This window comes from Alosa sapidissima, chromosome 22, assembly GCF_018492685.1.
Source record: "Alosa sapidissima isolate fAloSap1 chromosome 22, fAloSap1.pri, whole genome shotgun sequence".
Lineage (NCBI taxonomy): Eukaryota > Metazoa > Chordata > Actinopteri > Clupeiformes > Clupeidae > Alosa > Alosa sapidissima.
Window position 1 is genome coordinate 5,433,005 of NC_055978.1, and position 26,822 is coordinate 5,459,826.

At 45.8% G+C, this 26,822-nt stretch overlaps 2 protein-coding genes across 4 annotated transcripts in view; one reads left to right on the top strand and one right to left on the bottom strand.

The window, feature by feature from the left end:
* The window catches only part of fgd6 (FYVE, RhoGEF and PH domain containing 6), a 28,359-nt gene extending 24,898 nt beyond the window's left edge, over positions 1 to 3,461 (bottom strand). The window contains exons 1-2 of the mRNA XM_042078113.1: positions 3,214 to 3,461; positions 1 to 1,866 (exon numbers count right to left, since the gene is read on the bottom strand). The exon at positions 1 to 1,866 is cut by the window's left edge and continues 415 nt beyond it. Coding sequence (XP_041934047.1) covers positions 1 to 1,866; positions 3,214 to 3,223 — 1,876 coding nt within the window. The 5' untranslated portion in view covers positions 3,224 to 3,461. The remainder of the gene's footprint in view (positions 1,867 to 3,213) is intronic.
* A 60-nt stretch (positions 3,462 to 3,521) lies between these two features.
* Positions 3,522 to 26,822, top strand: vezt (vezatin, adherens junctions transmembrane protein). Of its 3 annotated transcripts, none has more exons than XM_042078116.1 (12): positions 3,522 to 3,726; positions 8,135 to 8,269; positions 10,159 to 10,248; positions 10,981 to 11,165; positions 12,925 to 13,203; positions 16,268 to 16,420; positions 16,835 to 16,982; positions 18,927 to 19,246; positions 19,941 to 20,134; positions 22,482 to 22,591; positions 22,858 to 23,056; positions 25,020 to 26,822. In XM_042078116.1, exons 3-12 carry the CDS (start codon positions 10,180 to 10,182, stop codon positions 25,595 to 25,597), a joined length of 2,235 nt encoding a protein of 744 aa, XP_041934050.1. In that variant the 5' UTR covers positions 3,522 to 3,726; positions 8,135 to 8,269; positions 10,159 to 10,179; the 3' UTR covers positions 25,598 to 26,822. The 3 variants fall into 3 exon arrangements, with proteins under 3 accessions (XP_041934050.1, XP_041934048.1, XP_041934049.1); XM_042078114.1 differs by having other exon boundaries at positions 3,522 to 3,721; XM_042078115.1 differs by having other exon boundaries at positions 3,522 to 3,721; positions 16,280 to 16,420.

Here is a 26,822-nt window from a genome sequence, read left to right on the forward strand (position 1 = left end):
AGCCCTCGACGCGCGCCGCCAGGTCCGCCGACGAGAAGGAGCGCGCTCGCTGCTTGCCGCTCTGTGGTTGGCTGCTGCCGGTGCCGGCGCGGGCCGACTGGTTGCGGCCGAAGAGGATTGCGGGAAGCGGGATACGCCAGGTGGGCTTGTCTTGAGGTGGTGCGGGGAGCTCTGGGAAGGTTGTTATGGGGACCGGAAGGTGTGCGTGCGGGGGAACGTGTTCGGGGGTGAGCGCGAGAGTGTGTTTGGCCGGCATGCTGTGTCTCTGCGGCTTCTTGGGCGCGACCCTCGGTGACCTCTCCTCCGCCGACACCGAGCGAGGCACACAACGGAACTTGATCTGCTTGGGCAGACTCCTGGTGATGGGGTAGCGGGCAAAGTCCCCATAGCTACCTTCATCATCATCAGCAGCAGCATCATCATCATCATCATCATCATCATCATTCTCCTCGTCCTCTCCCTCCCTTTCCTCTCTGTGTACATGTCCGTGTGTGTCCGAGTGGTTCAACAGGTTGTCCAGAGAGGCGCTGGTCTTGTGAGAGAGGGATTTCTGTCTAGGGGGAGGGACAGGAGGTATGGAGGCGGGGTCATCATCATTGACATCATCAACAGGTGTATGCTCTATAGAGTCTGAGGGTTCCGCATCTCCATGGTTACCCACAGCCTCTAGATGGCAAACCTCAGCGTTATCACGAGTGTGTGTTTCTACGTCGTTTTCAACATGTACGTCGGCAGTCGTGTCGGGGTGTGTGTCTTCGTCGCCGTCGGTGTATGAGTCGACGGCCGGGTGTGGGAGGGGTGTATCGCTGAGTGACACTGTCTCAGAGTGTACGTGGACTTCAGCGGGTGTTGGCGCGTCGGCGTGTGCGTTGTTGCCGGACGTGTGTGTGAGTTGCGCGTCCAAGCCGTCCTGTCTCTTAAGCTCGGACCGCCGAGGCCGTCGGGGAATGGGCTTGGGGAGAGGCTTGCTGGGGGCAGCAGGGACCGGCGAGACGGGCGCACTCCGCTCCCAACACACACACCGTGGCGGGTCACACACACACTGTGGGCCCACACCCTCGCCCTTACTGCGGCTCCCCAGCGAGGGGCTGTGTGTGTCCGTGGGTGTGTGCGCAGGGGAGTGTGTGTGTGTGTTAGGAGGTGACCTGCGTCGTTGCGTCCTGGTTTGTGGGAGGGGGGAGGGTGTGTGTGGGAGGGGGGGCGGCGTGTGATTTTGCGTGGGTGAATCCTGAGAACAGTCAGGTGACGTGGAGCTGTGTGTGTGCGGCGGGTTCGTTGGAGTGTGTGTCGCCTGCTCCGTGTCTGTGCGTGCGTGGGTAACATCCTCGAGGCCTGTTGGTGTGTTTGCTTGTCGCTTTACACGGGTGGGAGTGTGTGTGAGGTCTTCGACCAGGCCGTCTCCACAGTCCTCGCCAACGTCCTCTTCCTCTCTCCTCCCTCTCTCTTCCTCTCCTCCATTCTGCCCGGGCGGGGAGGAGAGGATGTGTGTGTCGCCGCCACCGTTGCCGAGGCGGTGATGACACTGTGCGCAGGTGCTCTCGCCGCACACACACGTGCTGATGATGTAGCGCGTGTGTGAACTCTCTGGACTCTGCGCGTCATTCTTGGAGTTCAGAAGGTGGAGTGTGTCTGGCCTTGTGTGTGGAGTCGGGGGTGTGTGTGTGCTCGGAGGAGCCCTGGCCCCGCTAGACTTTGGCGGAGGGACGGAGCTGGTCTTGGAGGGACATGGCTTCGGAGCCAACGCTGGTTTGGGCCTCTTGGTCGCTGCTGGCGATGGCTGCAAACGGAGAGGGTCCGGTTTTGGGGCAATGGGAGGGGGTGGTGGTTTAACTCTGGGTTTGGGGGCAACTGGAGGCTTCTTCACACCTAGAGAAAAAGATGGAGACAGAGACAGAGAGAGAGGGCAACACAAATGAAAAGATGAAAGCGGAGACACTGTGAAACTGCACAATGTAAACAGAGTGACAGTAACGAAGAGCAGCTACAGGCTGCTGGTGTGTGTTTGAGAGGGTCCTGAAAAAAGAAGCAGATCGTCGTGGCCAGACCTAACCGACAAAAAGATCTCCACCGCTGTAGTGCTTCAAATAATTTCAGTGTAAAATGAAGTGAAATTCACGCACAACACGCAGACATATTTTTCATTGGGACGAGCCATGCATGTACAGTAAGCTAAACTGAAGTACCTGAAGATAGCCTCAAGTTTCTATGGCCACGGGGCCTTCTTGTAAGTTTGTGTTTGTGCCTTGAAACAACCCAGTCGAGAAAAGGACACGGCGAATGCTGAAGTACACAAAATGAATGGCTGAAAATAATTTTGGAAAAAAACATCAGGGACGCATTCCAGGGATAGAAAGAAGCGTGCGCGGGGGATCCCCGAGTCAACACACACACACACACGCACACAAAGGCTCCACGCGAGACGTGACCATCAGGCTGCAGTCCCTCTTGCTCGGGGGAATACAAATCTTAGTGTCGACACCGTCATTGTTCACAGATTGACTTTATGCGTCTTTACGCATCGTCATTTAGGCTACCGATTATCTTAGTCAGCGAAACTTTGGCGTTACTAGGGCAAACACGTTACAGATTTGTTAGCACTGATTCCGGGGGCACAAAAGGAGGCTTGGCTAGAGTGCTGTAAAACGTTGGACTTTTGGAGATGACCAAGCAGCGGGGTTGATATCTTGAACAATGGAGTAACTTTACACTTAACGCTTAAAACTACGCGTGGCATTTTCTTTTCTTTGTTCCCAATCAAAAAGAAAATATGTGCCCTGTTTTGACACACACACACTCACACATACACTCCACGCAGAGAAAGGAAGAGCAAGACAAGCTTAGTTACACAGAGATAAATCGTGTTCTGTATTTGAGTGTGAAAATGCATAGAAAGACACTAAACAAACTTAAACACAGTGTGCATTAGATTCGATTTTGCGCATCACTGCTTAATGTTTTCCATCATCCGCTACTCTTTGCGTAAAACGGATATTCACAGCAAGCTCAGAAACGTTGCCCACAAAGACAACTTCATTTCAGATGGGATTAAACTGTAAGAGTCAATCTAAGCAATCCGATCAATATGTTACTGTTTTGTATTTAGAGTGTAGCTACATAGAGCATAGTTTAAACTCGTTGAAGAACAGTGCACTAAACTGCTTGGTCGACAATATTATTCCTCACTTCCAGCAGTGATTCCAACAGGAAACTAACCTGAACTCATGATTCCTCGGTCTGTGAATAACTTGCATTCAAGGCGACCGTTTTCCAATGGTTTCCTTCTCCCGGGCCATTGACAGTCCCATTAAAATCACTAGCAAAACTCAACCGCTACATTCAAAGGCCGTTGTTCTGTTGACACCAAAGAAGAGGACTTGCTGATTCTCGTCCCTTTTCTCCCCCGTTTTGTCGGTTTCCGAGCACGGAGTAAATTTGGAATTCTCCTCTTGGAAACTTTGATGCGCAATACCCTTAACCGGCGCTGGAGGAGTGCGTGAGCTCTACAGCAGCCGGACCAAAAAAGTCTCTCGATGGGAATGTGTGTCAACTGGGGATTGTGGGAAATGTAGTTTTATCGTTGAATCCTCTTTGCGCATTCACAGGACTTGCTTTACATCCAGCTGCTCTTGATTTGCCCCGACTACAATCCCAGAATGCGCGACGTTGGGATACATGGCGGAGAGCAATGACTGAGGAGTTCGATGAAGATGTGGTGTTCCAGGTGAGGTAATCTTTCTGGCCGATGTTCGACTTCATGTCGTTTAATAAAAACTAGGACTGACGGTCATACGCTTGGTGTTTAGCTTATAGCAACCTAGATACAGTGTGTTCAGCTGCCTTGCTAGTAAGCTAATGCCCGTCAGCTTATGACTCCACATGAGGATTGTTGCTAGTGAGAAGTCACTGACTGGCACAGTGCGCAGGCTGTATTGTCAATGCAAGTCTATCATCGTTTGTCATTCAAATGCAGTTGACGGGGTGATTGTTTGCTAACAGTTAGCCGGTTTATGTGGGCCATTTCCTACGTGGGGTGTGTGTAGACAGCGAGCAGTCTGTGACCAGTTTGTAGCTACGTAACATTAACTCTACGTTACCTGGCACTATCCTCCCGTGCATATGGGTTATGCTAGTGTACACTAATACTTCATACTGTTAGGTTATCAGCTAGGTTAGCTGATAACTTGCTCAGACGTAGTTTAGCTTACGAGACGATCACCGTGTCTAGGCAACTTTGAACGAGGTTTATAATGTGATGAAAAGTTGAGTTTGGAGTGTGTTGCCATTTGACCAGCTCTGCAGCATCAACGATATTTTGAACCAGTTAGTTACAGGAAGTTTATTAACTTGGTGTAAACTGGAAGGAAGGCACAGTGGTTTGATTATAGAAGCTCATAGAAGTCTAACGTTATTAGTATTTTCCTAGAAATGTTAGATTGTGTCAATTTCTCTCTAACATTGGCTGGCAGTTGGCTTGGCTGTGCTGCTCCTCCGCTTGTGGGCCTGCGCTGATCATAATAAATCATATCTGTAGTCCCTCCGTGCTCCACTTTTACCCAGAAAACGCTGACCCAATTACCAGGACAGCTGCTGACTGCACCGATCACTCGGGAGGAGGACGGAGAGACTGATCCGCAGACTGTAGCCAGCCAGACCCGGCCCTTCCGGACAAATATGTCCAGCCACATCAGTAGTGCAGCTCATCATGTGGACTGATTATACAAACTGCCTGCTTTGAATTCAGATAAACGGGCTCTTTGTTTATCTCCGTTATAATGGTCGTAGATTAGTGCCTAATTAGTAGAAGTAAAGCCTAATTTAGATTATCCAGTTTGAGATTTCTGTATAAATGGATCCAGTTAGGCATGTTAAAACAGTCTTCACTTCTGCTTAGCTCTGTACACTATTTACGAATAGAAGTCCAACTACAAGTTACCATCACAACAAAACCCAACTGCTTGTGGCCGAGGGACCACTATTCTGACTGAGAAAGAATTTTAGAGCCACTGTTGTGGTGACGGTGTGAGGTAAACAACATCAATTTCCAACAATGAAACTGCATAACCAAGCGTGTAATTTATGGGGGGATAAGGGGGTTGTAACCCCCTCCCCAATAATCAAAACCAATCAATGCAACCCTAAGTGCAAAGTCAGGAAGAGCCTGCAATGGCTTCCTGGACCACTGGTTTTAAAACCCCTGATCTAAATGTTAAAGAAAGGTGCAGGATGTGCATTACACTTGTTTACTTACAAGGTTTCTCCCAAACCGCAGGTGAGTGTGAGTTGGCTCTGGCACTTCACAATTATTCAGCAGCAGCAGCAGCAGCTGTCAGTGATGATGAGTAGTTACTCTCCTACTCTCCTATCCTAACAGAAAACCTTTAGGCCTATACATGTTTGAAGCATTAATCATGAGGTCTTTGTGTGAGATTGGAAACCAGCTCTTGAGTAGGGCTGGACAATATGTCTGAAAACGCCGATCCCGATATGCTGAGGTGAAATGGTGATATTTGGTATGATTCAGTATAATGACATTTCAAAAGATAATGTTTATATTGTTATACAAAGAAGTTAATGCATGATACGGTCATACGTAGTTGAGTTTAATTTTAAAATAATAATTACATTCAATGCACATCGGTACCTTTTTGCAAATGCAAAAATGTGCAAATAAAGTGCACACAAAGCTCGCTATGCAAAAACACCATCACGCAGCTGTATTGTCAATATTGCAATATGTAAAATTCATACCATGTCGAGGAATGATTGCGATATGCGATGCAGAATGGCACAACCTGACAGTCTGAAGCCAGTGAGAGATTAGTAGTTAGTCTCATCCTCTACTCTCTCACCATAAAGCCTTTATACATGTATGAACATGAATCATGAGGTCGATTCGATTTGGTTGTGTGAGACTGAAAACCATCTCCAGAGCCAGTGGGGGATTACAGGAGGTGGATTTAGATGTGGCAACGAGGGTGCTGGTTAGGTTAGATGGGCACACACACAGTCACTTACACACACACACACACACACACACACACACACACACACACACACACACACAGCACGAATGAGGCAACTCTCGAAGGCGGACTAAAGGCCTAAGGCGCTTTAAACTAAAATCCATTTGGAATGGTAATCTGTCCGGCTGGGTACGAGTGAGACCGGTCGGTCGGTGTCTAAGTCGTCGGTGTCAGTTCCTGAGGTTCCGTTGACTGGAGCCCTGGGAGAAGGCTGGCTGGTTCCGAGCAAGACCCGTCAGTGTCGCAGTCAGTGTCAGGTCGTGTGCTCCGTCGTCTGGAGCGCTGAGAGGAAGGCTGGCTGGGTCGGGCGGCGCCGGCGGTCGGCGAGGCGGGCGAAGGATGGCGAACCTCAGGCCAGGCAGGAGGATGAGGATTGGACGAGAGGTAACAAGATGGAGCGATAGAGAGACATGGGTGATGGAAGGGTGGAGAATAGATGATGAAGGTATAAAGAATAGAGGGATAGAGAATGAAGATGGAGGGATGGATGTAAAATGGATGATGGAGGTATATAGAATGAAGATGAAGGGATGGATGTAGGGTGGTTTGGTTAAACATTCATTTAACAAACATTTTCTCATCTCAAAGGACCAGTTTACTGTGCAGATTTTGCCTAGTTTTTGTGATTTTGTGTGTGTGTGTGTCTGTCTCTGTCTCTGTCTGTGTGGTTACTGTGTGTGTGTCTGTATGTGTGTCTGTGTGGTTCCTGTGTTTTTGTGTGTGTATTTCAATAGGCCTTGTACTGGGTCTTCTGCTGTGTGTGTGTGTGTTTCATTAGGCCCTATACTGGATTTTTTGGTGTGTGTGTGCGCTTCCGTAGGCCCTGCACTGATTCGGTAGTTCTAGACTAAAATTAGAACCACCATTAGAACCACCACATGTGTTAAAGGGGAAATCCGGTGTAAAATGGATTTTGGATATGCTTAGCATGATTACGAGTTCAAACTTTTGTTGGGGAGCAAAAAACCCCGCTAATCCAATGCTTTCTAAACTAGCCTGTTTTTAGCCAATGCTTCCAAAATGCTAACACTGGTAACGATAGGGCATTTCTCATGGTGAAAAAATTGCTAACTTTAAACCATTTACAAGGCTCAAAGTAGCCAGACACTTCTTTGGTAGTATAATGAGGATCTTAACATACAACTTTGTAAACATTGACAACTTTGTAAATGTACAGATAGTTTATTAAAAAGGACTGTATACAGACCTTCTTTCAGACCTTAATTTCATCTTGAAATTAAGTCCCTACAACACCGATCTCGCGTGTTTTTGACAGAAGTAAATGGGAAGTAGTTACTAAACTCTGCTTCACTAGATGCAATATCAAAGTCAAAGTCAAAATCAACTTTATTGTCAGTTTTGCTATATGTACAAGACGTATAGAGGCGTGAAATTGTGTTTGTCTCTTCTCAAAGAGACAGCAGGGCTTTGGCTATACTGCTCCCTGAGTGGAAGGCTTGCTGGTTCAGAGTGAGATCGGTCGGCCTACCTGTTACCTGTTGCCCTCTCTGTCGTCTTCGTTTGGTGAGGTTCTGAGAAGATGTGAGGGGGTTAACTTTCTCTCGGCCGTGTCGTGCCGATCAGCTGTGTTGGAGGGAGCGTAATGGCCATTGTGTTGGCTATAGGGGAGTAATTTAGCTAATACAAAAGGATCAGTTTAGCTAGAACACCAAAGCCTGGTTTCTCTGAACAGAGGATGTGGGGGATTTGGGTCTGAGAGAGTGGCTTGATCTGTAACACTGGGAGAAGCTGGACGCTTGTCATGAAATAAAGATTCTATCTCTTTCTTTGCCCTTCTCTCCTTTTCTCTCACTCTTTCTCTTTCTCTCTCCCCCGTCTGTCTTATGCTCCCTCTCTCTCTCTCTCTCTCTCTCTTTCGCTCCCTCTTCCGCTCGCTCTCTCCCTCCTTCTCACTCCCACAGATGTCCTCCTTTATTAGCTGTTTCTATCGTTTTTTCCTTTACCCTCTGCTCTCTCTATCTCTCTCTCTCTCTCTCTCTCTCTCTCTCCATATCTCCTTGTCATCTTCTTTTCACACACACCCATGTGTCCCCCTCCCACCCATGTGCCCCCCCACTGATGATGGTGTGTGTGTGTGTGTGTTCTTTTAGAACTCCCCCCTGTTCCAGTACCTTCAGGATCTAGGACACACCGACTTCGAGGCGTGTGCTCCCGTTTCCCAGGACGAGGATGACCGGGCCGAAGCTGAGGGGGCGTGTCTACGAGACACCCCGCCCCCTCCGAAAGTGAGTGACTGCTCTACTCCTCCCCTGTTGACCCTCGACCCATCATTTATATAGGCAGTGGAGATTCAGTGAGAGGGTCTGCTGTTCAACTAGTGCCTTTGTGTGTGTGTGTGAGAGAGAGAGAAAGAGAGAAGGAGTGTGAGGGGAATTCCATATACATGGGCTCAAAAGTGTGTGTGTGTGTGCGTGTGTATGTGTGTGTGTGCATGTATGTGTGTGTGTGTGTGTGTGTGAGATTGTCTGGTAATGGCAATGCGGCTATTGACTGCTCTTATGCAAGCTGAACAACGGAAGAGCCAATGAGATTCTGTGATGAGGAGATGGGCAGTCTGTGCTAGGTTTGATAAGATGGACAGGAAGTGATGTCATTAGCCTTTTTTATGTTTGAGGTTATTGTGTGTGACATCCTGATGGGAGAGAGAGATTCCTGCCTGCAGCTACAGAAGGCAAACACACAGGACGAATGTTCAATAAAGTGTGTGTGTGTGTGCGTGCCTGAGTGCAGCATTTTTCTGTGATAAAAGAAAGAGGCAGCAAGCTGATACTCTGCTTGTTGCTCTTCTGTATCTGAAACTGTCACTGAGACACTCCCATTTTCTCTATCCTTCTTCCGTCTCTTTCTGCTTCTTCTTGTCTATCCTTTCCCCCCCTCTCTCTCTCTTTCTCTTTCTCCCTCTTTCTCTCCCCCTCTTTCTCTTTCTCTCTCTCTCTCTCTTTCTCTCTCGTAAGACTTCTCTCATGCACACAATGGTCCAGGGATATTTTCGGGGTTGCACCAGCGGAATACTAAAGACTGATTATAACAGGGCAAAAGTTGGCAAGACTGTGTGTGTGTTTGTGCGCGCGCATGTGTGTGTATGCCTCTCTGTGTGTGCACGCATGCGTGTGTGTTTGTGTGTGTGTATGTGCAATAGTTAGTGTTTCATCAGGCTCAGTTCTTGGTCTTCTACTGTGTGTGTGTGTGTGTGTGTGTCTGTCTGTGTCTGTCTGTGTGGTTACTGTGTGTGTGTCTGTATATGTGTCTGTGTGGTTCCTGTGTTTTTGTGTGTGTGTTTCAATAGGCCTTGTACTGGGTCTTCTGCTGTGTGTGTGTGTGTGTGTGTGTGTGTGTGTGTGTTTCATTAGGCCCTATACTGGATTTTTTGGTGTGTGTGTGCGCTTCCGTAGGCCCTGCACTGATTCTTCTGTTGTGTGAGTGTGTGTGTGTGTGTGAGAGAGAGAGAGAGTTTCACAAGACCCAGTGCTGTGTCTTACCCTGGCACCTCTTGAATAGTGTGTGAGTGGAATGTTTGGTCGCGATGGTGAGCGGCTAAAGCCTGAATCCTTTAATGGCTGTTCCTTGGTGTCCTCCTAGAGATAATGAACGTCTCGACCTTTCTTTGGAGCACTTGGGGGGGGGGGGGCAGTTGTGTGAAATTCAAAAATAATTTATGTGTGTTGAGTAAGTGTGTTTATTTGGGAGAAAGGGAGCAGTGTTCACATGCATGCCATACTTTCTGATGACTGAAGAGCTCAGACAAAAATCAATAATCAATCTGTCTGTGTGTGTGTGTGGTGTGTCTTTATTTGTCCCAGTAGTAGGTCAACTCTGTTCGTGTGTGTGTGTGTGAGTTTGTGTGAGTTTATCACAGCAGATTAGTTATGCTTTGCGATTTTAATGATCAGGTTGCATCCTGCCCTGGGCAACATTTCAGTCAAGGACATACACTATTGCTTACAACTGTGTGTGTGTGTGTGTGTGCGTGTGCGTGTGTGTGTGTGTGAGTTCAATACACTCCTTTGTCAGAGAGAGAGAAGGGGGACCCAAAGCATGGTAGTGTAAATTTACATTTATATAGTTTACTAATACTGTATCCAAGCGTCTGGAATGATTGTGTGTGTGTTTGCAGGAGAGCTGGGTCAGGAAGCTTATGGGAGCTGTGCGTCGCCTGAGTCTGGTCTTCAGCACTAACGCAGCGGAGCAACATGAACGACAACTGGTAAGGGTTACCCGGGCAACGGCACAGTCATTGACCTGGCCCAGGTCAATTTATTTTTCCTTTTCTGCCTTTCAGTCCTTCTTCACTCTCTCTCTCTCTCTCTCTCTCTCTCTCTCTCTCTCTCTCTCTCTCTCTCTCTCTCTCTCTCTCTCTCTCTCTCTCTCTCTCTCTCTCTCTCTCTCTCTCTCTCTCTCTCTCTCTTTCTCACTATATCTCTCTCTTTCTCTCTCTCTCTGTTTATTCTTCCTCTCTCCTTTCCTTTTCTTCATCGTATCAATCCACCATTCATGCTCTACCTCCCCCCTGTTCTCTTTTTCTCTCACTATATCTCTCTCAATATTCACTCTCTCCCCTTTCTCTTTGTTTGTTTGTTTGTTTCTTTCTTTCTTTCTTTTTTCTCTGTATCCTTCTTCATAGCTGTCTTTCTCAATCTCTGCCTCTCTCTTTTGTTCTCTTGCAAATCGTGTGTGTGTGAGAGAGAGAGTTTAGATAGATAGATAGATAGATAGATAGATCCTTTATTGATCCCCAGGGGAAATTCAGGGTTTGTGTGAGTCATTTTCAAGGCTGTTCAACTTGCTCGTGTATAGAGATATTAGTCATGTTTATAGAAAGTAAATATTTTTATGAATGTTTGCTGAATAAGAGAATGTGTGTGGGTTATGTCGGGCGTAAACAGACAATCATTCCTTGAAATATCTGAAGTGTGTGCGTGTGTGTGTGTGTGTGTAGGATGCAGAGTTTCGGCGCTACGCGCTGCGGTGTGTGTTGTCGCAGGACGTCCTGCTTCAGGAGGACATTGAGCTCATCGAGCTGCTGGATCCCAGCATCCTCTCTCTGGGATCAGCTACTTCTGCCTGCCCCAGTGTGGACACGGCCTTCCCCAGACCCCAACTACTGGCCAAGCCCACTGTCTGGTAAGGCATGCTTACACACACACACACACACACACACACACACACACACACACACACACACACACACACACAATCCACTGTCTGGTACTGCATGCTTATAAACACACACACACACTCTCACAGGCATACACATACAGACACACACACACACACAGGCATACAGACATACAAATACATAACCCACTGTCTTCATCCGCATGCTTATAAACACACACACATCAACACACACACACACTCTCACAGGCATACACATACACACACACAGCGATACAGACATTCATGCGCATGCACATAAACACACACATACACATTTATGACTTTGACAGTAGCCTTTATTCAGGCCTAGTCCACACGTACCAAACCGATCTGTTTTTCCTCCGTCTTCCCTGGAACCGTATCAAGAATATTTGCGTCCAAACGGATCCATCTCAACACGTTCCTTTATATCCCAGGCCTATAGGTGGCACTGTTTCTTTACAGAAATTGACCAAATCTTGCGCTGTAGGCTGTACACGAAATGGCTAGTGCAAGGAAACCAGAATTGTTTGTGTGGACTTATGTTTGTGTGAACTGTCAACTGTAGTCAACTGCAAAACTAATAAACTTAATTTTTACGGTTTGTGAAGGGTGCAGTCCCGTCCTTTATTTGGCTAACGCAGGTAAAAATAATCTCCTTTACTTTCTTTGGTTGTAGGATAGTCCGCGATTCACATTAGTTTTGGTTATCACCGCAAGTGCAAAGGCTAGGCGTACCCAAGTTCTAGGCCATTCCGTCGCCACATTTATAATATTGCTATAATACCTTTGTTAGTAACAGTCGATACTTTTGCTTGCATTAAATCGCGCATTCGCATTTAGTGCGCATCTATAGGCTTAACATGAGTTCTAAGCGTCTTTGTATGCTCATATCTGACTTCACTATGAATGCATTTATTTATGTTGTAAGACATGTAAAATAAATTAATGACACCGGCACTACGCACAAATTAATGCAAACTTACACCGCACTTCCCTAATAACTTCTCTCGCGTCACTGACAGTAGCTAGAATGCATAAAAAACACCGGGAAAAACAATGTTCAGTCCACCAAGTCATAAGCTATAGGCGCTGCGCAGCACCAGTTGTGATATTTATCTTACGGAGTGTAATCGTAGGTAATGTCATGTATGAAAACTAGTATTGTTAGGCAATACTATAAGTGTCAAGTCCAGGGCAGCTGAGGTGTGGCGATGACATCATCGATACGCAAGTAGGATGTGCGGTTTCGCTGTCCAAACGAATTCAAAAGGGTTACGGTTTCAGATTTTTCCACTCTGGGACCAGGTTTCAAAAAAGTGCGGTTTCGGGCATTGCGTTTACAGGATTCGTTTGGACGCTCGGCCAAGACGAAGCAAAACCTCTGCGTTTAACCCAAAAAGCGTCTCAGTGTGGACGGGCCCTCAGTATGCAGTGTGGGTTTAAGGAAGTGGTCCATGACATGCAGTACTTTTCTGTTTACATTCTCCATGTTTGGAGACACACACACACACAACAGCACACACACACACACACACAACATTACACACACTCTCACACACAGACATTAACATACAAACTCACAGTCTCATACACAGTTACACACAGTAGACTATATTCACACTCATATTAACTCACATGCTCTGTCTTTCTCTCACACACACACACACATAAACACACACATGCACATACACACAAACACACAAAAAATGAACGCATTCCCTCTGTCTTCCTCTGTCTGCAGGGATATCTCGATCCTGGTGTGTTTGGCGGCTGTCCTAGCGGCAGCGTGTGTGTGTGACGACTTCGGCCTGCCTGCGTGGGCGTGTGTGTTGTGCCTGAGTGTGTGTGTGGTGCTGCGGTGCTCGGCTCTGAGGCGGCGGGCGCGGCAGCAGAAGTGTGTGTGGGAGCAGTGTGTGTGCGTGGAGCGTCTGGTGACGGAGGCCCGCACGCTGACCAGTGTGTGCCGGAAATCTCTCCGATTGGTTCAGGAGACGGAGGTCATCTACCGGGGGTTCACCCTGTAAGTGCACACTCTCACACACACACAGACACACACACACACACACTTGCATGCGCAAACACACACACTAACTCATGGGACACTGACACACACACACACACACACACACTCTTTCCTCTCTCTCACAGGACACTCGCTTACACACAGACATTTACTGGACAAACGCACACCTAAAATGTACACTTCCCCAGTGGAATGTACCCAAACTATGACACACACTTGCAGACTTCAGCATAGGTATACACCTGCACACACACACTCACAAATCACTGGCATCCACTCAAACAGGAAAGGGAACCTACATATCTGTTGAATGTTAACAGTGCAATGGACTAGAACATTACTTCCTCACTAAACACACACACACACACACACAGATAGTCAAACAGTCAGTCAAACAGTCAGTCAAACAGTCAGTCAAACAGTCAGTCAAACAGTCAGTCAAACACAGACAGACACAGACAGACACAGACAGACACAGACAGACACAGACAGACACAGACAGACACAGACAGACACAGACAGACACAGACAGACACAGACAGACAGTTAATCAGCAGATTAGCCTATAGACTGGTATTTTAGAACTAACATTTACAGAAAAGTCAGACGATTGCAACCGTCGGCCATAAGACAGAAGGCATCCCTGAGTATAGCAACCAAGAGGGTGAAGAAGCATAACGTCAAATCGCCAAAACTCTGAAACTCTCCAATATTTGCTCAAACACAATTTGAATTTCCCCATGGGGATCAATAAAGTATCTATCTATCCATCTTTACGCGCCGTTAGGAAAAAACCGAAAACAAAAGAGCCCTCACTATGACACGCTAATCTGGTCTATGCAAATGTGTTTGGGCGAAGTGCTACCTCAGGCTTGGACTTTAACCCCTGTCCACTGTAAGGGTTATTACAGCATCATCAGAATTCAATAAACTTCCAACCAGTTCCTCATTTTGAGATTAGACATTGAAGAGAGTCTGCCAATCAGGTGTCATCAGCGGACGACTGGACTCGGGGGGGAAAGTTAAGTGTACAGTTGGAGGGAGACAAACCCAGATGAACCTATTGGCCCATTTTTCTCCTGCGTTCGTTTGAGAGAATGGCAAGCCTCAGAGGGTTGGTTCTCGGGACACCTTTGGAGAAGTGTGGGAACAAAAGGTTCTTTTAAAGAGCGTTCCATCCTCCCCACCCCTCCTCCCACCTCCCCCTACAGACCTGCACACAAAGAGAGCGCCAGACTTTGTTCTCCACTATAGAGATCCGTCAGACTGACCCGTTCCTAATGCCTGTGGCCTCTTTGATGAGTTCTTACTGTAGAAATCATTTCTCATTTACACACGCATGCCTACACACACACACACACACACACACACACCGAGTGAAACCACAGAAACTTTAGAGGCAGTGTCTTATGACTCACCTCTGTTTGTGTAGAATGACTGGATCTACGCTTCCACACACACACACACACACACACACACACCGAGTGAAACCACAGAAACTTTAGAGGCAGTGTCTTATGACTCGCCTCTGTTTGAGTAGAATGACTGGATCTACGCTTACACACACACACACAGCAGGTGCACCAGTACGCACACATCACACTGCACTGTCTGCTTATGCCTGTTCTGTTTGTCTGTTTGTCCAGGTAGTGTAGGATTTTGTGTCTGTGTGTCTCTGTGTGTGTGTGTGTCTGTCTGTGTGTGTCTGTGTGTGTGTGCGTCTGTGCATCTGTGTGTGTGTGTGTGGCCATCTATTTCACCTGTAACTTGCATGTTCTGCTCTGTGTGTGCACGCGTGTGTCTCGCTTATAGACTTGCATGTTTAGGTGTGCGTGTCTATGCTTGTATCTCACCCTTAGCATGGAATCAAAACAAGGCCATATATATTTTGTACCCGTGAAAAGATATTCATGTGTAATAGAGTTTTGCAGTTGTATAAAACAATTTGTGCTTGTTAATGGAAACTTTGTACTTGTAGAAATATTTTGTGCGCGTGCGAAAAAAATTGTCTTCGAGGATATCATTGGCACATGTGTAGAACCGTTTTGTAGCTGTGGAATTAATTTGTCTGTGTGCAAAAAAAAGTGCGAAATCCATCGTTCGTGTGCAACACTGGATGTACAAAGCTACCAAACTTTTTACAGACACGAATTTTGGCAGTGTTTTGTTGGCGTTTCTGAAGAGCCAATCAGCGATTTTGGCACGGTCTTGAAAGCGCTTCTGAAGAGGCAATCAGCACAGGATCAGCAATCACGCACAGGCAGGCACAGAGCTAGCAAACCTAGGTCTTAAATCTAACAAGTTATGCCTTTTACAACAAGCTTTTTGATGGAAAAGTGGTGTTTAATTTCCATAATCTTTGTTTAGTGAACACATAAAACCGTCAGTTTGTAAGCAAAATCAAAAATTTGATTTGAACTGGATATTTATATGCGAACACAAAAGGTTGTAAAGTTTCCGTGCACAAGCATTGTTTTATACAGCTGCAAAACTCTATTACACAAGTGAATATCTTTTCACGGGTACAAATAAATATGGTTTTGTTTTGATTTCATACTTAGACTTTCATAGTGTGTGTAAGTGTGCATGTGTGGCTCTAGACTTGCATGTTCTGGTGTGTGTGTGTGTGTGTGTGTGTGTGTGCATGCATTCGTATTAATTGTGTGTGTGCGTGTGTGTGTGTGCGTGTGTCAGTGTGTCAACTGTAGACATGTTTTGGCATATGTGTGTAGGTGCATTGTGTTTGACACTAACACTGAGTCATACAGTATGTAGAATATTATTTTAGTCCGAGTTTTGTCAGTGTTCTGTCCATGTTTAGCACTGTGTGTGTTGCAAGATGTCTGTTGCATCTTTAGCTGTAGCATCTTTATCTGTAGCATGCTGTCGTGTGTGTGTGTGTGTGTGTGGCACGTTTAGCTCTAGCACTGTCTTGTATTTTGTAGTGGTGTGTGTCGTGTTTGTGTCGTGTGTGTGTGTGGCACATTTAGCGTAGTGTATGTTGCGTGTGATCTTTGGTTCTGGGACGTCTGCACAGTCGAGTCACGTTTCACTTGTCAAGTTTGCTCGACAGGGTTAGCGGCGCCTGTCCCTTCAACAGAGCGGGGCCTGCGCGCCAGGCACAGCAGCTGATTGGCCTACGCAAGGCAGCCTATCAGAGCCTGCGCTCCGCCTTCCGAGGCTCCCGCCTCGCCACCTGCATCATGCTCAAGACGTATCCTTCCATCTCCATGGTGACGGACAGAACCTGTGGAGTGTGCGTGTGTATGTATGTGTGTGCGTGTGTCTGTGTGTGCGTGTGCGTGTGTCTGTGTGTCTGTGTGTGTGTGTGTGTGTGTGTACACAATATGTAATGCAGAGAATGCAGCAGCAGCAGTAACACCACTGCCTGACAATCAGTCGACCCGTGTTCGCCGCTGTGAGTGTGCCACTTTAACAATAAAATTGTTAAATTGCTAAATACCAGTCAACTTTCACTTTAGCAATGAGAGAGAGGGAGAAAGAATATGTGTGTGTTTGGTCGTTCTGTGTGTAAATACCTGAATATGACCGGTTTGCCTGGTGGGAGTTATATTTGTGTATGTGTGTGTGCGCGCCTATGAGGGTTGGCCCTTAACTGGAGCCGCAGGTTCCCTCTGTCGTCTGAGATGGATAATGTGGTGAACTACGTGTCCAGTGTACCAATCAAAGAGCTCGGCTTGGGCCTGGGGCCAGAGCATCTCACAGACGACCAGGTGCAGGAACTCACCGATGACTACAGCCTGCCAGCACTGAAGGTAACACACACACACACACACATACATACATACATACACACACACACACACACACACGCACGCACACACACATACATACACACGCGCACACGCACGCACACACACATACACACACACACACACACGCGCACACGCACGCACACACACATACATACACACGCGCACACGCACGCACACACACATACATACGCATACATACATACATACATACACACACATACATAGAGGCATACATACACACAGACACACACATACATACATACATACATACATACATACATACATACATACATACATACATACATACATACATACATACGCACACACACACACACATACATACATACGCATACATACATACATACATACATATACAGTGGGGAGAATAAGTATTTGAACCCATGCTAAAGTTGACTAAAAAGAGGAATATAAAATAATCTGTACAGATAATAATCTGTAAAAAAAAATGATTAAAAATCCAACCCGAACACCAATTTTAGTGAATGAAGAATGTATCGTAAATAAATAAATGTTCTTCCTTAAAATACAGGGGTAATAAGTTTTCAACCCCTATATTAAATTCCCATAGAGGCAGGCAGATTTTTTATTTTTAAAGGCCACTTATTTCATGGATCCAGGATACTATGCATCCTGATAAAGTCCCCTTGGCCTTTGGAATTAAAATAGCCCCACATCACCACATACCCTTCACCATACCTAGAGATTGGCATGGTGTGTTTTTTTTTAACATTTTTTTAAGTCTATTAGCTGGTGTGATGTTCATTGAGTTCAATGCAAATCGAACCACCAATAGCTAATAACTGAAAAATACACCATGCAAATCTCTAGGTATGGTGAAGGGTATGTGGTGATATGGAGCTATTTTAATTCCAAAGGCCAAGGGGACTTTATCAGGATGCATAGTATCCTGGATCCATGAAATAAGTGGCCTTTAAAATCCGCCTGCCTCTATGGGAATTTAACATAGGAGTCAAATACTTATTACCCCTGTATTTTAAGGAAGAACATTTATTTATTTATTTATTTATTTATTTACGATACATTCTTCAATCACTAAAATTGGTGTTCTTAAAGGTTGGATTTGTACTCATTTTTTTAATTTAGGCATTAAGATCAATTTCTAACAGATTATTTTATATTCCTCTTTTTAGTCAACTTTAGCATGGGTTCAAATACTTATTCTCCCCACTGTACATACAAACACGCACACACACACACATACATACACACGCACACAAACACATACAAACACACACACCTACACACATTTATTAATAGCTTACCACCAATCAAGGTAACACACACATACACACACACACACACACACACACAAACCTACACACACATTTACTAACAGCTTACCACCACACAAGGTAAACACACACACACACACACACACACACCCCAACACACACGCACACACAACTACGCAGACACACATTTGCTGTTAGCCTACCATATTTCAATGTGAGCACACATGCATGAACATACACACACTCACAAACCATTGAATTGGAGCCTATCAGTGCTTAATGTGGACATGAGTGTCAGACAGACACACACACACACACACACATATATATAACACATTTATGTAAACACAGGTGTGCATACAAGTGCTCACATTCTTATTTAAATGTCTAAATGTCAACACCGGTTCACTCATACGAATACACACACACACACACACACACACACACATATATATATATATATATATATATATATATATATATATATATATATATATATATATATATATATATATATATAACACATTTATGTAAACACAGGTGTGCATACAAGTGCTCACATTCTTATTTAAATGTCTAAATGTCAACACCGGTGCACTCATATGAATACACACACAGACACACACACACACACTCCCAAGCACTCTCACTCATATGAGTTTGTTTTCAGATGCTGTTCCAGTTGTGGGTGGGACAAAGCTCTGAATTCTTCCGGCGATTGGCTCTCCTGCTGTCGCCGGGGAGACAGGAGGACTCCAGTCTCATCATGCATGGGTCCATCACCACGGTGACCCGCCCACTCCAGCACACCCTGAGTGGTTGCCTGGGCGACCTACAGCGCAGCTACGACTTCCACCGCTACTTCGAGATGCAGCTTCAGTCACAGAACGAGAGGTCGCACTCACACACACGCCAGAGGTGTCACGAGCTCAACACCCTCCACTCTTCCGTCCGAAGCCTGCAGCTTCACCTGAAAACACTCCTCAACGAGTATGTAACACGTAACGCACGCACGCACGCACGCACGCAGCAGAGATTCCACAAACTCAACATAATCCAGCTGCACCGTAAAACACACACACACACACACACACACACACACACGCATACACACGCAGACATACCAGCAAGTTTTCTGAATTTAAAACACTCCCTGTCTCCTCTGTGTGAGGGCAAATGGCCTATAGGGTAAGAGACCTCCAGTTAAAACAAAATATGCAGTTCCCTGTCGTGCCACAGGGGGGCAGAGTTTATCAGTGTTGAAACGGTAGGAGTCAGTCAGTGACGACATCTATTATGCATGGAACTGATACATGATCTTTTCAGTGACCTCAAAGTATATTACACTTCTTACAGCATATTTTTAAACTAGCTTACAGAAATGAAGGCATGAAAGCACAGATGAAACTGAAATTGTCAACAGAAAAACATTACCTCAACGTTATCTCAATGTTTAAAATTCACACCAGAATATGGTCCTTCATTTCTCAGTGTCTAATTTATTTGATTGGATCTGTTCTTATCTTATTGACTTTAATGTAATTTTTTGAAGTAACAGTGAATGAATATGCTCTAACGTGCATACGTATATGTGTGTGTGTGTGTGTGTGTGTGTGTGTGTGTGTGTGTGTGTGTGTGTGTGTGTGTGTGTGTGTGTGTGTGTGGTAATGGCACTCCTCTTCAGGGTGATCATCCTGGAGGATGAGCTGGAGAAGTTGATGGTGGCCAAGGAGACGGTTGCCATGACGGTGGCAGGGTACCAGGAGCTCCAGGAGCGCCTGACCCTCCTGCAGCCGCACATGCAGGCCAGCAGCGGCATCTGGGACGACACGCTCGCACAGGTGGACAAGATGCTCCGCAGGGCCACCAACTGCACAGGTGTGTACGTACGTGCGTGTGTGTGTGTGCGTGTGTAATGGAGACTTCAAAACACTAACTACGATGCTGACTGATCCCTTAGTTGGCTTGTGTTGCCTTTGCGTGGTGATAAAAGTTTCACCATGCACACACAGCAAAGACTGCCCACGTCAACTAGAATGTAGGTTCTCTGATATGGTGCAGATAAACAAAACGTAAGCAAAGTAGTTAACTTACCATTTTTTCTCACTCTTTCCAAAACAAATAAAATGCGTTATCTTCTAATCAAAAATGTGTGATAATTTACAAACGACATTGGTGGTTCTAAGCAACAAGTAGGCAAGCTAAACAGCCAATGCGATTAAACCTTTCCAACAAAAAAGGCGACGGAGGTCTGACGGTGTTGCCAGGGTGCTGCACACAACGCACCGATTGGAGCACAGGGTGCTGCACGCAACGCACCGATTGGAGCACAGGGTGCTGCACGCAACGCACCAATTGGAGCACAGGCGCGCACTGTTATCTGATGTCCGGCTGCGACCAGGTTAAGGCTTTAAGGACTAAATCATTCACCCAGATGGACAGAATGCTGCATAGAGAATATCTGAAATCACTCACACACACACACACACACACACATACATACACACATTCAGACCATAACCAAACATACTCTGATGCCTTCAGATACATCTGAAAGCACTGCGTGACACACACACACACACACATCCACCTGTCCTGCTGAACTTTATGACCGCCATAAACAGCTATCCACAGGCTGACCAGTTTTATAGTCCATGCTGGCTGCAGCTACTGTGAGTGTGTGTGTGAGCGTGTGTGTGAGCGTGGGAGTGTGAGTGTGTGTGTGCGTGCACACTTTATGGTCCATCCTAGCTGCAGTAGTTTAATGGAGACATTAACAGCCTGCTCATTCTCTGCCTTCTTCTCCTCCACCTTAGCTCTGACCCAAACTTTATGGAAACGTTGATGTCTGCACTTTGAACAAATTGATCAAGTTAGTCATTCAATATTGGCATCGGCAATATTTTGAATATTAAAGCTGAAAAGCAAAGCAGACAAAAACAAGCACAATGTACAGCCTGCCTGTTTATGTCTGTTTTCTCTTTTACTTATTGGAGAGGAGCTTGAGGGTTTTTTTTTTTTTTAAGTTTTTTTTTTTTTAACTTTTGCTTTCACTTTTCTATCAGCTATCCCAATTGCAGGAGCAGTACACTCCATGACTGTGCAATGATAAAGAAAAGATAAGGAAAACAATTCAGATTATTAAGTAAAATACTTCCTTACCACATGTAAATGACATAAAACAGTCAATAAAAAGGCAATGACTCCTAATAAGTAAGTAAGTATTTATTTGTATAGCACATTTTTTATGCAAAAGAGTGCATCTCAAAGCGCTCAACACACAAACAGCATGCCAGACAGTGCGGTGAAAGACACCAGCGTACCCGTTACTAGGCAACCAGCTCGCGTTATAGGCCAACATAAAACACACATGACATCACACAGTAATGATGACAGACAGAGAGAAAACAAACATATTTAGAAATAATAAAGATTCTAAAACTGATACTTCCGGTCCTTGATTGTGATTGGTTGAATCACGTTCGATGCCGTTGTAAAATCCAGCACAAACATACACCTTGACCGCATTCCGTTCTATATTACTGTGCTACCATAACACGCTAGCGGAGTGCCTAAACCCCCCTTAGCTGTTGTAGAATCAGTGTCACCTCGGGTGGCTTATTGCTTTTCTAAAACTGTTGCTATAAATACCTGGCAAAGTTTCATAAAGCAAAGGCAAAGCAACAAGAAATGTAACGATTTATTCACAGATGATCATTCTTCCGCCAAGAAATAACCTACGGCCTCTCAGGGCTTATCGCCGTAGAGACCCAACATGCTGCACAGGTGTGTCCCTCCTCAGTGGGGCCTTCAAACGAGTTCTAGAGTGATGTGTGAGGCAGATAGTGGACACTGGACTAGTTACTGGTAGTAAATAAAAAACATTCTCGAATCTGTTATAAATCTGATTCCCAAATAGGTCTTCCTCCTTGACCATGAGGTCTTTGAAAATTGTTCACATGGTGTGTGGGTTTGTGTGTGTGCGCTTATTGCTCAGTGTGTGTGTGTGTGTTTGTCTCTGTGTGCTTGTGTCTCAAATAAAGAATAGTAGTTATAATGTTCATATTATTACCAATGAAAGAAACAATCTCTCTCTCTCTCTCTCTCTCTCTCTCTCTCTCTCTCTCTCTCTCTCTCTCTCTCTCTCTCTCTCTCTCTCTCTCTCTCTCTCTCTCTCTCTCTCTCTCTCTCTCTCTCTCTCTCTCTCTCTCCACTCTCTCTGTAGGTTCATCAGGTTCTCCAGATAGTTCAGAGGACTCCTCCCCACCTGTTCCTGAGCCCATCATTCGGTCGGTGAGCCAAATCGCAGACAAAGACCCAGTGCCAGAGGAGCAGGTGTGTATGTGTTTATGGTGTTGATTGAGAGTGCTTGTGGGTTTGAAAGCTTGTAGGTGGATGTGGGAGTACTCATATGTGTGTGTGTGTCTACGTATGTGAGCTTGTATGTGGGTCTGTGTCTGTGTGTGTGTGTGCATTTATGGCTCTTGTCTGTCTCTGGTATGCTATACACAACATTTAGCATTAGAATTGTGTGCATGTTTGTGTATTAGCTATTGGTGGGTGAATGTTTGACTTGGTCTACCTGCTTTCTGATTGGTCAGGAGTTGGAAGCATATGTGTCTGATTCGGACTCGGAACCAGATTGTGGGTTGTCATTGTTGTCGCCGTGGGAACGGGAGCGCATGAGGAGAGAGGGGGAGGAGTCTCGGCGGGTTCTTCTTGAACTGAAATCAGTGCTCGGGTTCCGTGCCTCTGAGACGGAAAGACACAAACGACAAGTGCTGCTCTTCAATGAGCAAGGTAACACACACACACTCACACTCACACTCACACTCACACTCACACTCACACTCACACTCACACTCTCACACACACACACTCTCACACACACACTCACATTCTTATGTCTACAGAAGGACACTGATGTTCATACAATCATTCAATCACATTCAATCAGTCATTCATTCATATATACATACATACATCCATGCATACATATACACATTCATTCACTCACTCACTCACTCACTCTCACACACACACACACGTATATGTATAGATCATTCATATATACATGCATGCATAAATATTAATTAATTCATTCATTCATTCATATAAACACACACACTTAAAGCCTGACAAATTGAAAGAGTTGAAGTTCAAGGCAACACTGGCACACAGTCCAGCAGACACGTACACACACGCGCGCGCTGGCATACCCCAAGGTGTGTGCACGCTCACTCACTCACTCACATTCCCCAAGATGTGTGCAAGTCTCTCTCTCCCTCTTTATCTCCCTCTTCCCTCTCTCTATTTTCTTCTCTCCCTCTCCCCCTTTCTCCCTCACTCTCTCTTTCTCTTCCTCCCCATCTCTCTTTTCTCCACCCCCCCCACTCTCTCTCTTTCTTTCTCTCTCTCTTTCATTCTGGCTTCTTTCCATCTGTCTAAAATTGCATCTTATTTTTGATTCCTCCATCCCTAGGCTCTGCAGTGGCCCAGAAATCAATAACTGGTGGCCACCTTGAACAGCATTGCAAATTTAATTTCTCAGAAAGCAGGATGTGCCACACACACGCGCACGCACATGCACATGCACACACTGACACACACACACTCACACACACACACAAATTGAGGACATGAATGTTGAAACAATGTTATATCGGTGCTGTAATAACTGCTTCAGTAACAATGTTGTAATAACTGTACACTTGATGATCGTGATGAAGATGATGAAGCTGCAGGCGATGGTGTATACACATACTGTGTGTATAACAAGCATAGTAAAAGTCAAGGCCAAAACTTTTGACACAGTCGTTTTCTTTTTCATGGACAACAACAAACTGACCAAGATTTTAGAAATGCTTTTCTCTCTGATGCTCTTTCCTTTAGGCTTGTACTCCAAATCTCTATTATTGTGTGTGTGTGTGTGTTAACGTCTGTGTGCGTGTGTGCACGAGTGTGTGTGTGTGTGCGTGTGTGTGTGTGTGCACGAGTGTGAGTGAGTGAGTATGTGAGTGTGTGTGTGTGAGTAAGTAAGTCTGTGTGTGTGTGTGTGTGTGTGTGTGCGCACGTGTGAGTGTGTGTGTGTGTGTGTGCGTGTTGTATGTGAGTGTGTGTGTGTGTGTGTGCGTGTTGTATGTGAGTGTGTGTGTGTGTGTGCACGAGTGTGAGTGAGTGAGTATGTGAGTGTGTGTGTGTGAGTAAGTAAGTCTGTGTGTGTGTGTGTGTGCGCACGTGTGAGTGTGTGTGTGTGTGCACGTGTTGTATGTGAGTGTGTGTGTGTGTGCACGTGTGAGTGAGTATGTGAGTGAGTATGTGAGTGCACGTGTGTGTGAGTATGTGTGTGAGAGTATGTGTGTGTGCACGTGTGTGAGTATGTGAGTGTGTGTACACGTGTGGGGTGTGTATGAGTGTGTGTGTGTGCCCGTGTGTATGAGTGTGTGAGTTTGTGAGTATGTGTGTGTGCACGTTTGTGAGTGCGTATGTGTGCGTGTGTGTATGTGTGCGAGTGTGTGCGTGTGTGTGTGCACGTGTGTGAATGTGTGTGTGAGTATGTGAGTGCGTGTGTGTTGTTCAATCAAGTATTCGAGAATAAAAAATGTGCACACAATGCTCTCTCTCACACTCCACATCCACATCCACATCCAGTTATGCTTTTATGTTTGCCATTGTGAAAGAGACTAAAAGACCAATTATTCTGTCGGAGTATGAAAGAGTTGACTGTTTGTTTCTCTTTACTCTTGTCTTGGCCTACACCTAGCTGCTGTGAAGCCTGTTGCTGGGGAAACATCGGAACCAAACAACCAGACGGAACCTTCCGAGCCAGACGTTTCCACGGGCAACCACGTCGCTATACAACAGGAAGAGGAAGGAGAGAGAGAAGCAAAGGAGGAGAGGAAAGAGGGGGAGGAAGGAGGAGGAGGAGTGGAGGAGAAAGAGGAGAGGCATCTGGAGGAGGTCAAAGAGGAGTCGACGGAGTTCAGCTGCGGTGTGTCCACAACGGTCGCCGACGCCGACGCGGAGCAACAGAACGGAGAGGCGCAGCTCTTTCAGTTCGACGGGACGATGGAGGAGGAGGAGGGGTCAGGGGACGGACCGCACGCCCTGGTGCCGCGGATCCCCGCCCTGACGGTGATGGACAGACTGACGGAGATGCACGGCGCCGAAACGCTCAGCTTCAGCTCGGCCATCGCCGCCCAGGTGGCCGCTCGCTCACACACCTTCACAAACATGCAGGAACACACCTTCGGCGATTCGGAGGAGGATGAGGACGAGGAGGAGGAGGAGGAAGAGGAGAGGGAAGGGAGGATGACTGAAAGACAAGACGAAAACGAGTAGAGAATCTGTGCGGCTTTGAGAAAGAAACATGAAAAGTAAAACAGACAAAAACAAACAAAATGTACAGCCTGCCTATTTATCGCTACGTTTATTTTGTCTTTTATTTATTGGAGAGGAGCCTGAGGTTTGTTTTTAAGGTTTTATGGTTTGTTTTTTGTTTGTTAGTTTTTTCTTTTTTCTTTTTAACTTTCCTATCAGGACCAGTGCATTTTCATAAACATTATTCATAAACACACACACACACACACAGAAGCGGATATAGGAAGATGTGCACAGACACGTGCATACACACACACACACACACACACACACACACACACACACACACACACACACTCTCACATGCCCACCTATTTTACCTTATGCACACACACTGTTACACACAGGCACTCTCATCTCCATCCAGACACATACGGGTCTCGCTCACAGCACCCCTCCGATGTCTCAGATAACCACCATGCCCCCCACTCCCACACTCCTCCGTCCTGTTAGATGAGATTACTCACATTTATTTTTCCTTTTCTATGCTTCACTGATAAAAATGTAACGTGTGTCTGTGCGTATGGACACACCTACTCAAGGAAGAGGAGGTCGTTTGAGTGTGAGGGCACTTCTGCAGGAAGTGATGTGGTCATGAGACCACAGGGACAGGAAGTATTTGAGGTAAGAGGTCATGCCTACAGGAAGTGATCTGGATGTAAACACACAACACTTTCAGGAAGTTGTCCCACTCCCTGCTGTACCAGGATCAGTGGTTGAGAATGTTGGAACTTTCTGGAACCCTATAAAACTGAATGTGCGAGTGCACCTGCTTTGCATGTAGTCATGCTCTGTGAGGGCGGGGTTTGCCTTTATGAACCAATCAGCGCAATGTTAAGGAGAAGTGATGCATTATGGGAGCATTTCAGAACAGCAGTAGTGTTGCAGTTGAATACTGACTTTTTTTGAAGGTCAAAACTCGACTTTCTCAAACATTCAACAATGAAAGGCAGAATAAACATAATGAACAAATCCCTCCTCTTTGTTGATGTAAGATTTGTGGGTTACACTTTACTTGACAGTATCGACATAAGAGTGACATGACACCGTCATGAACGTGTCATAAATAAGACTTGTTTTTTGTCATAACAAGTTTTTTCACGACAGTGTCATGTCACTCTTATGTCGATACTGTCAAGTAAAGTGTTACCGATTTGTGTATTGAGGAATGTTTCAATACATGTAG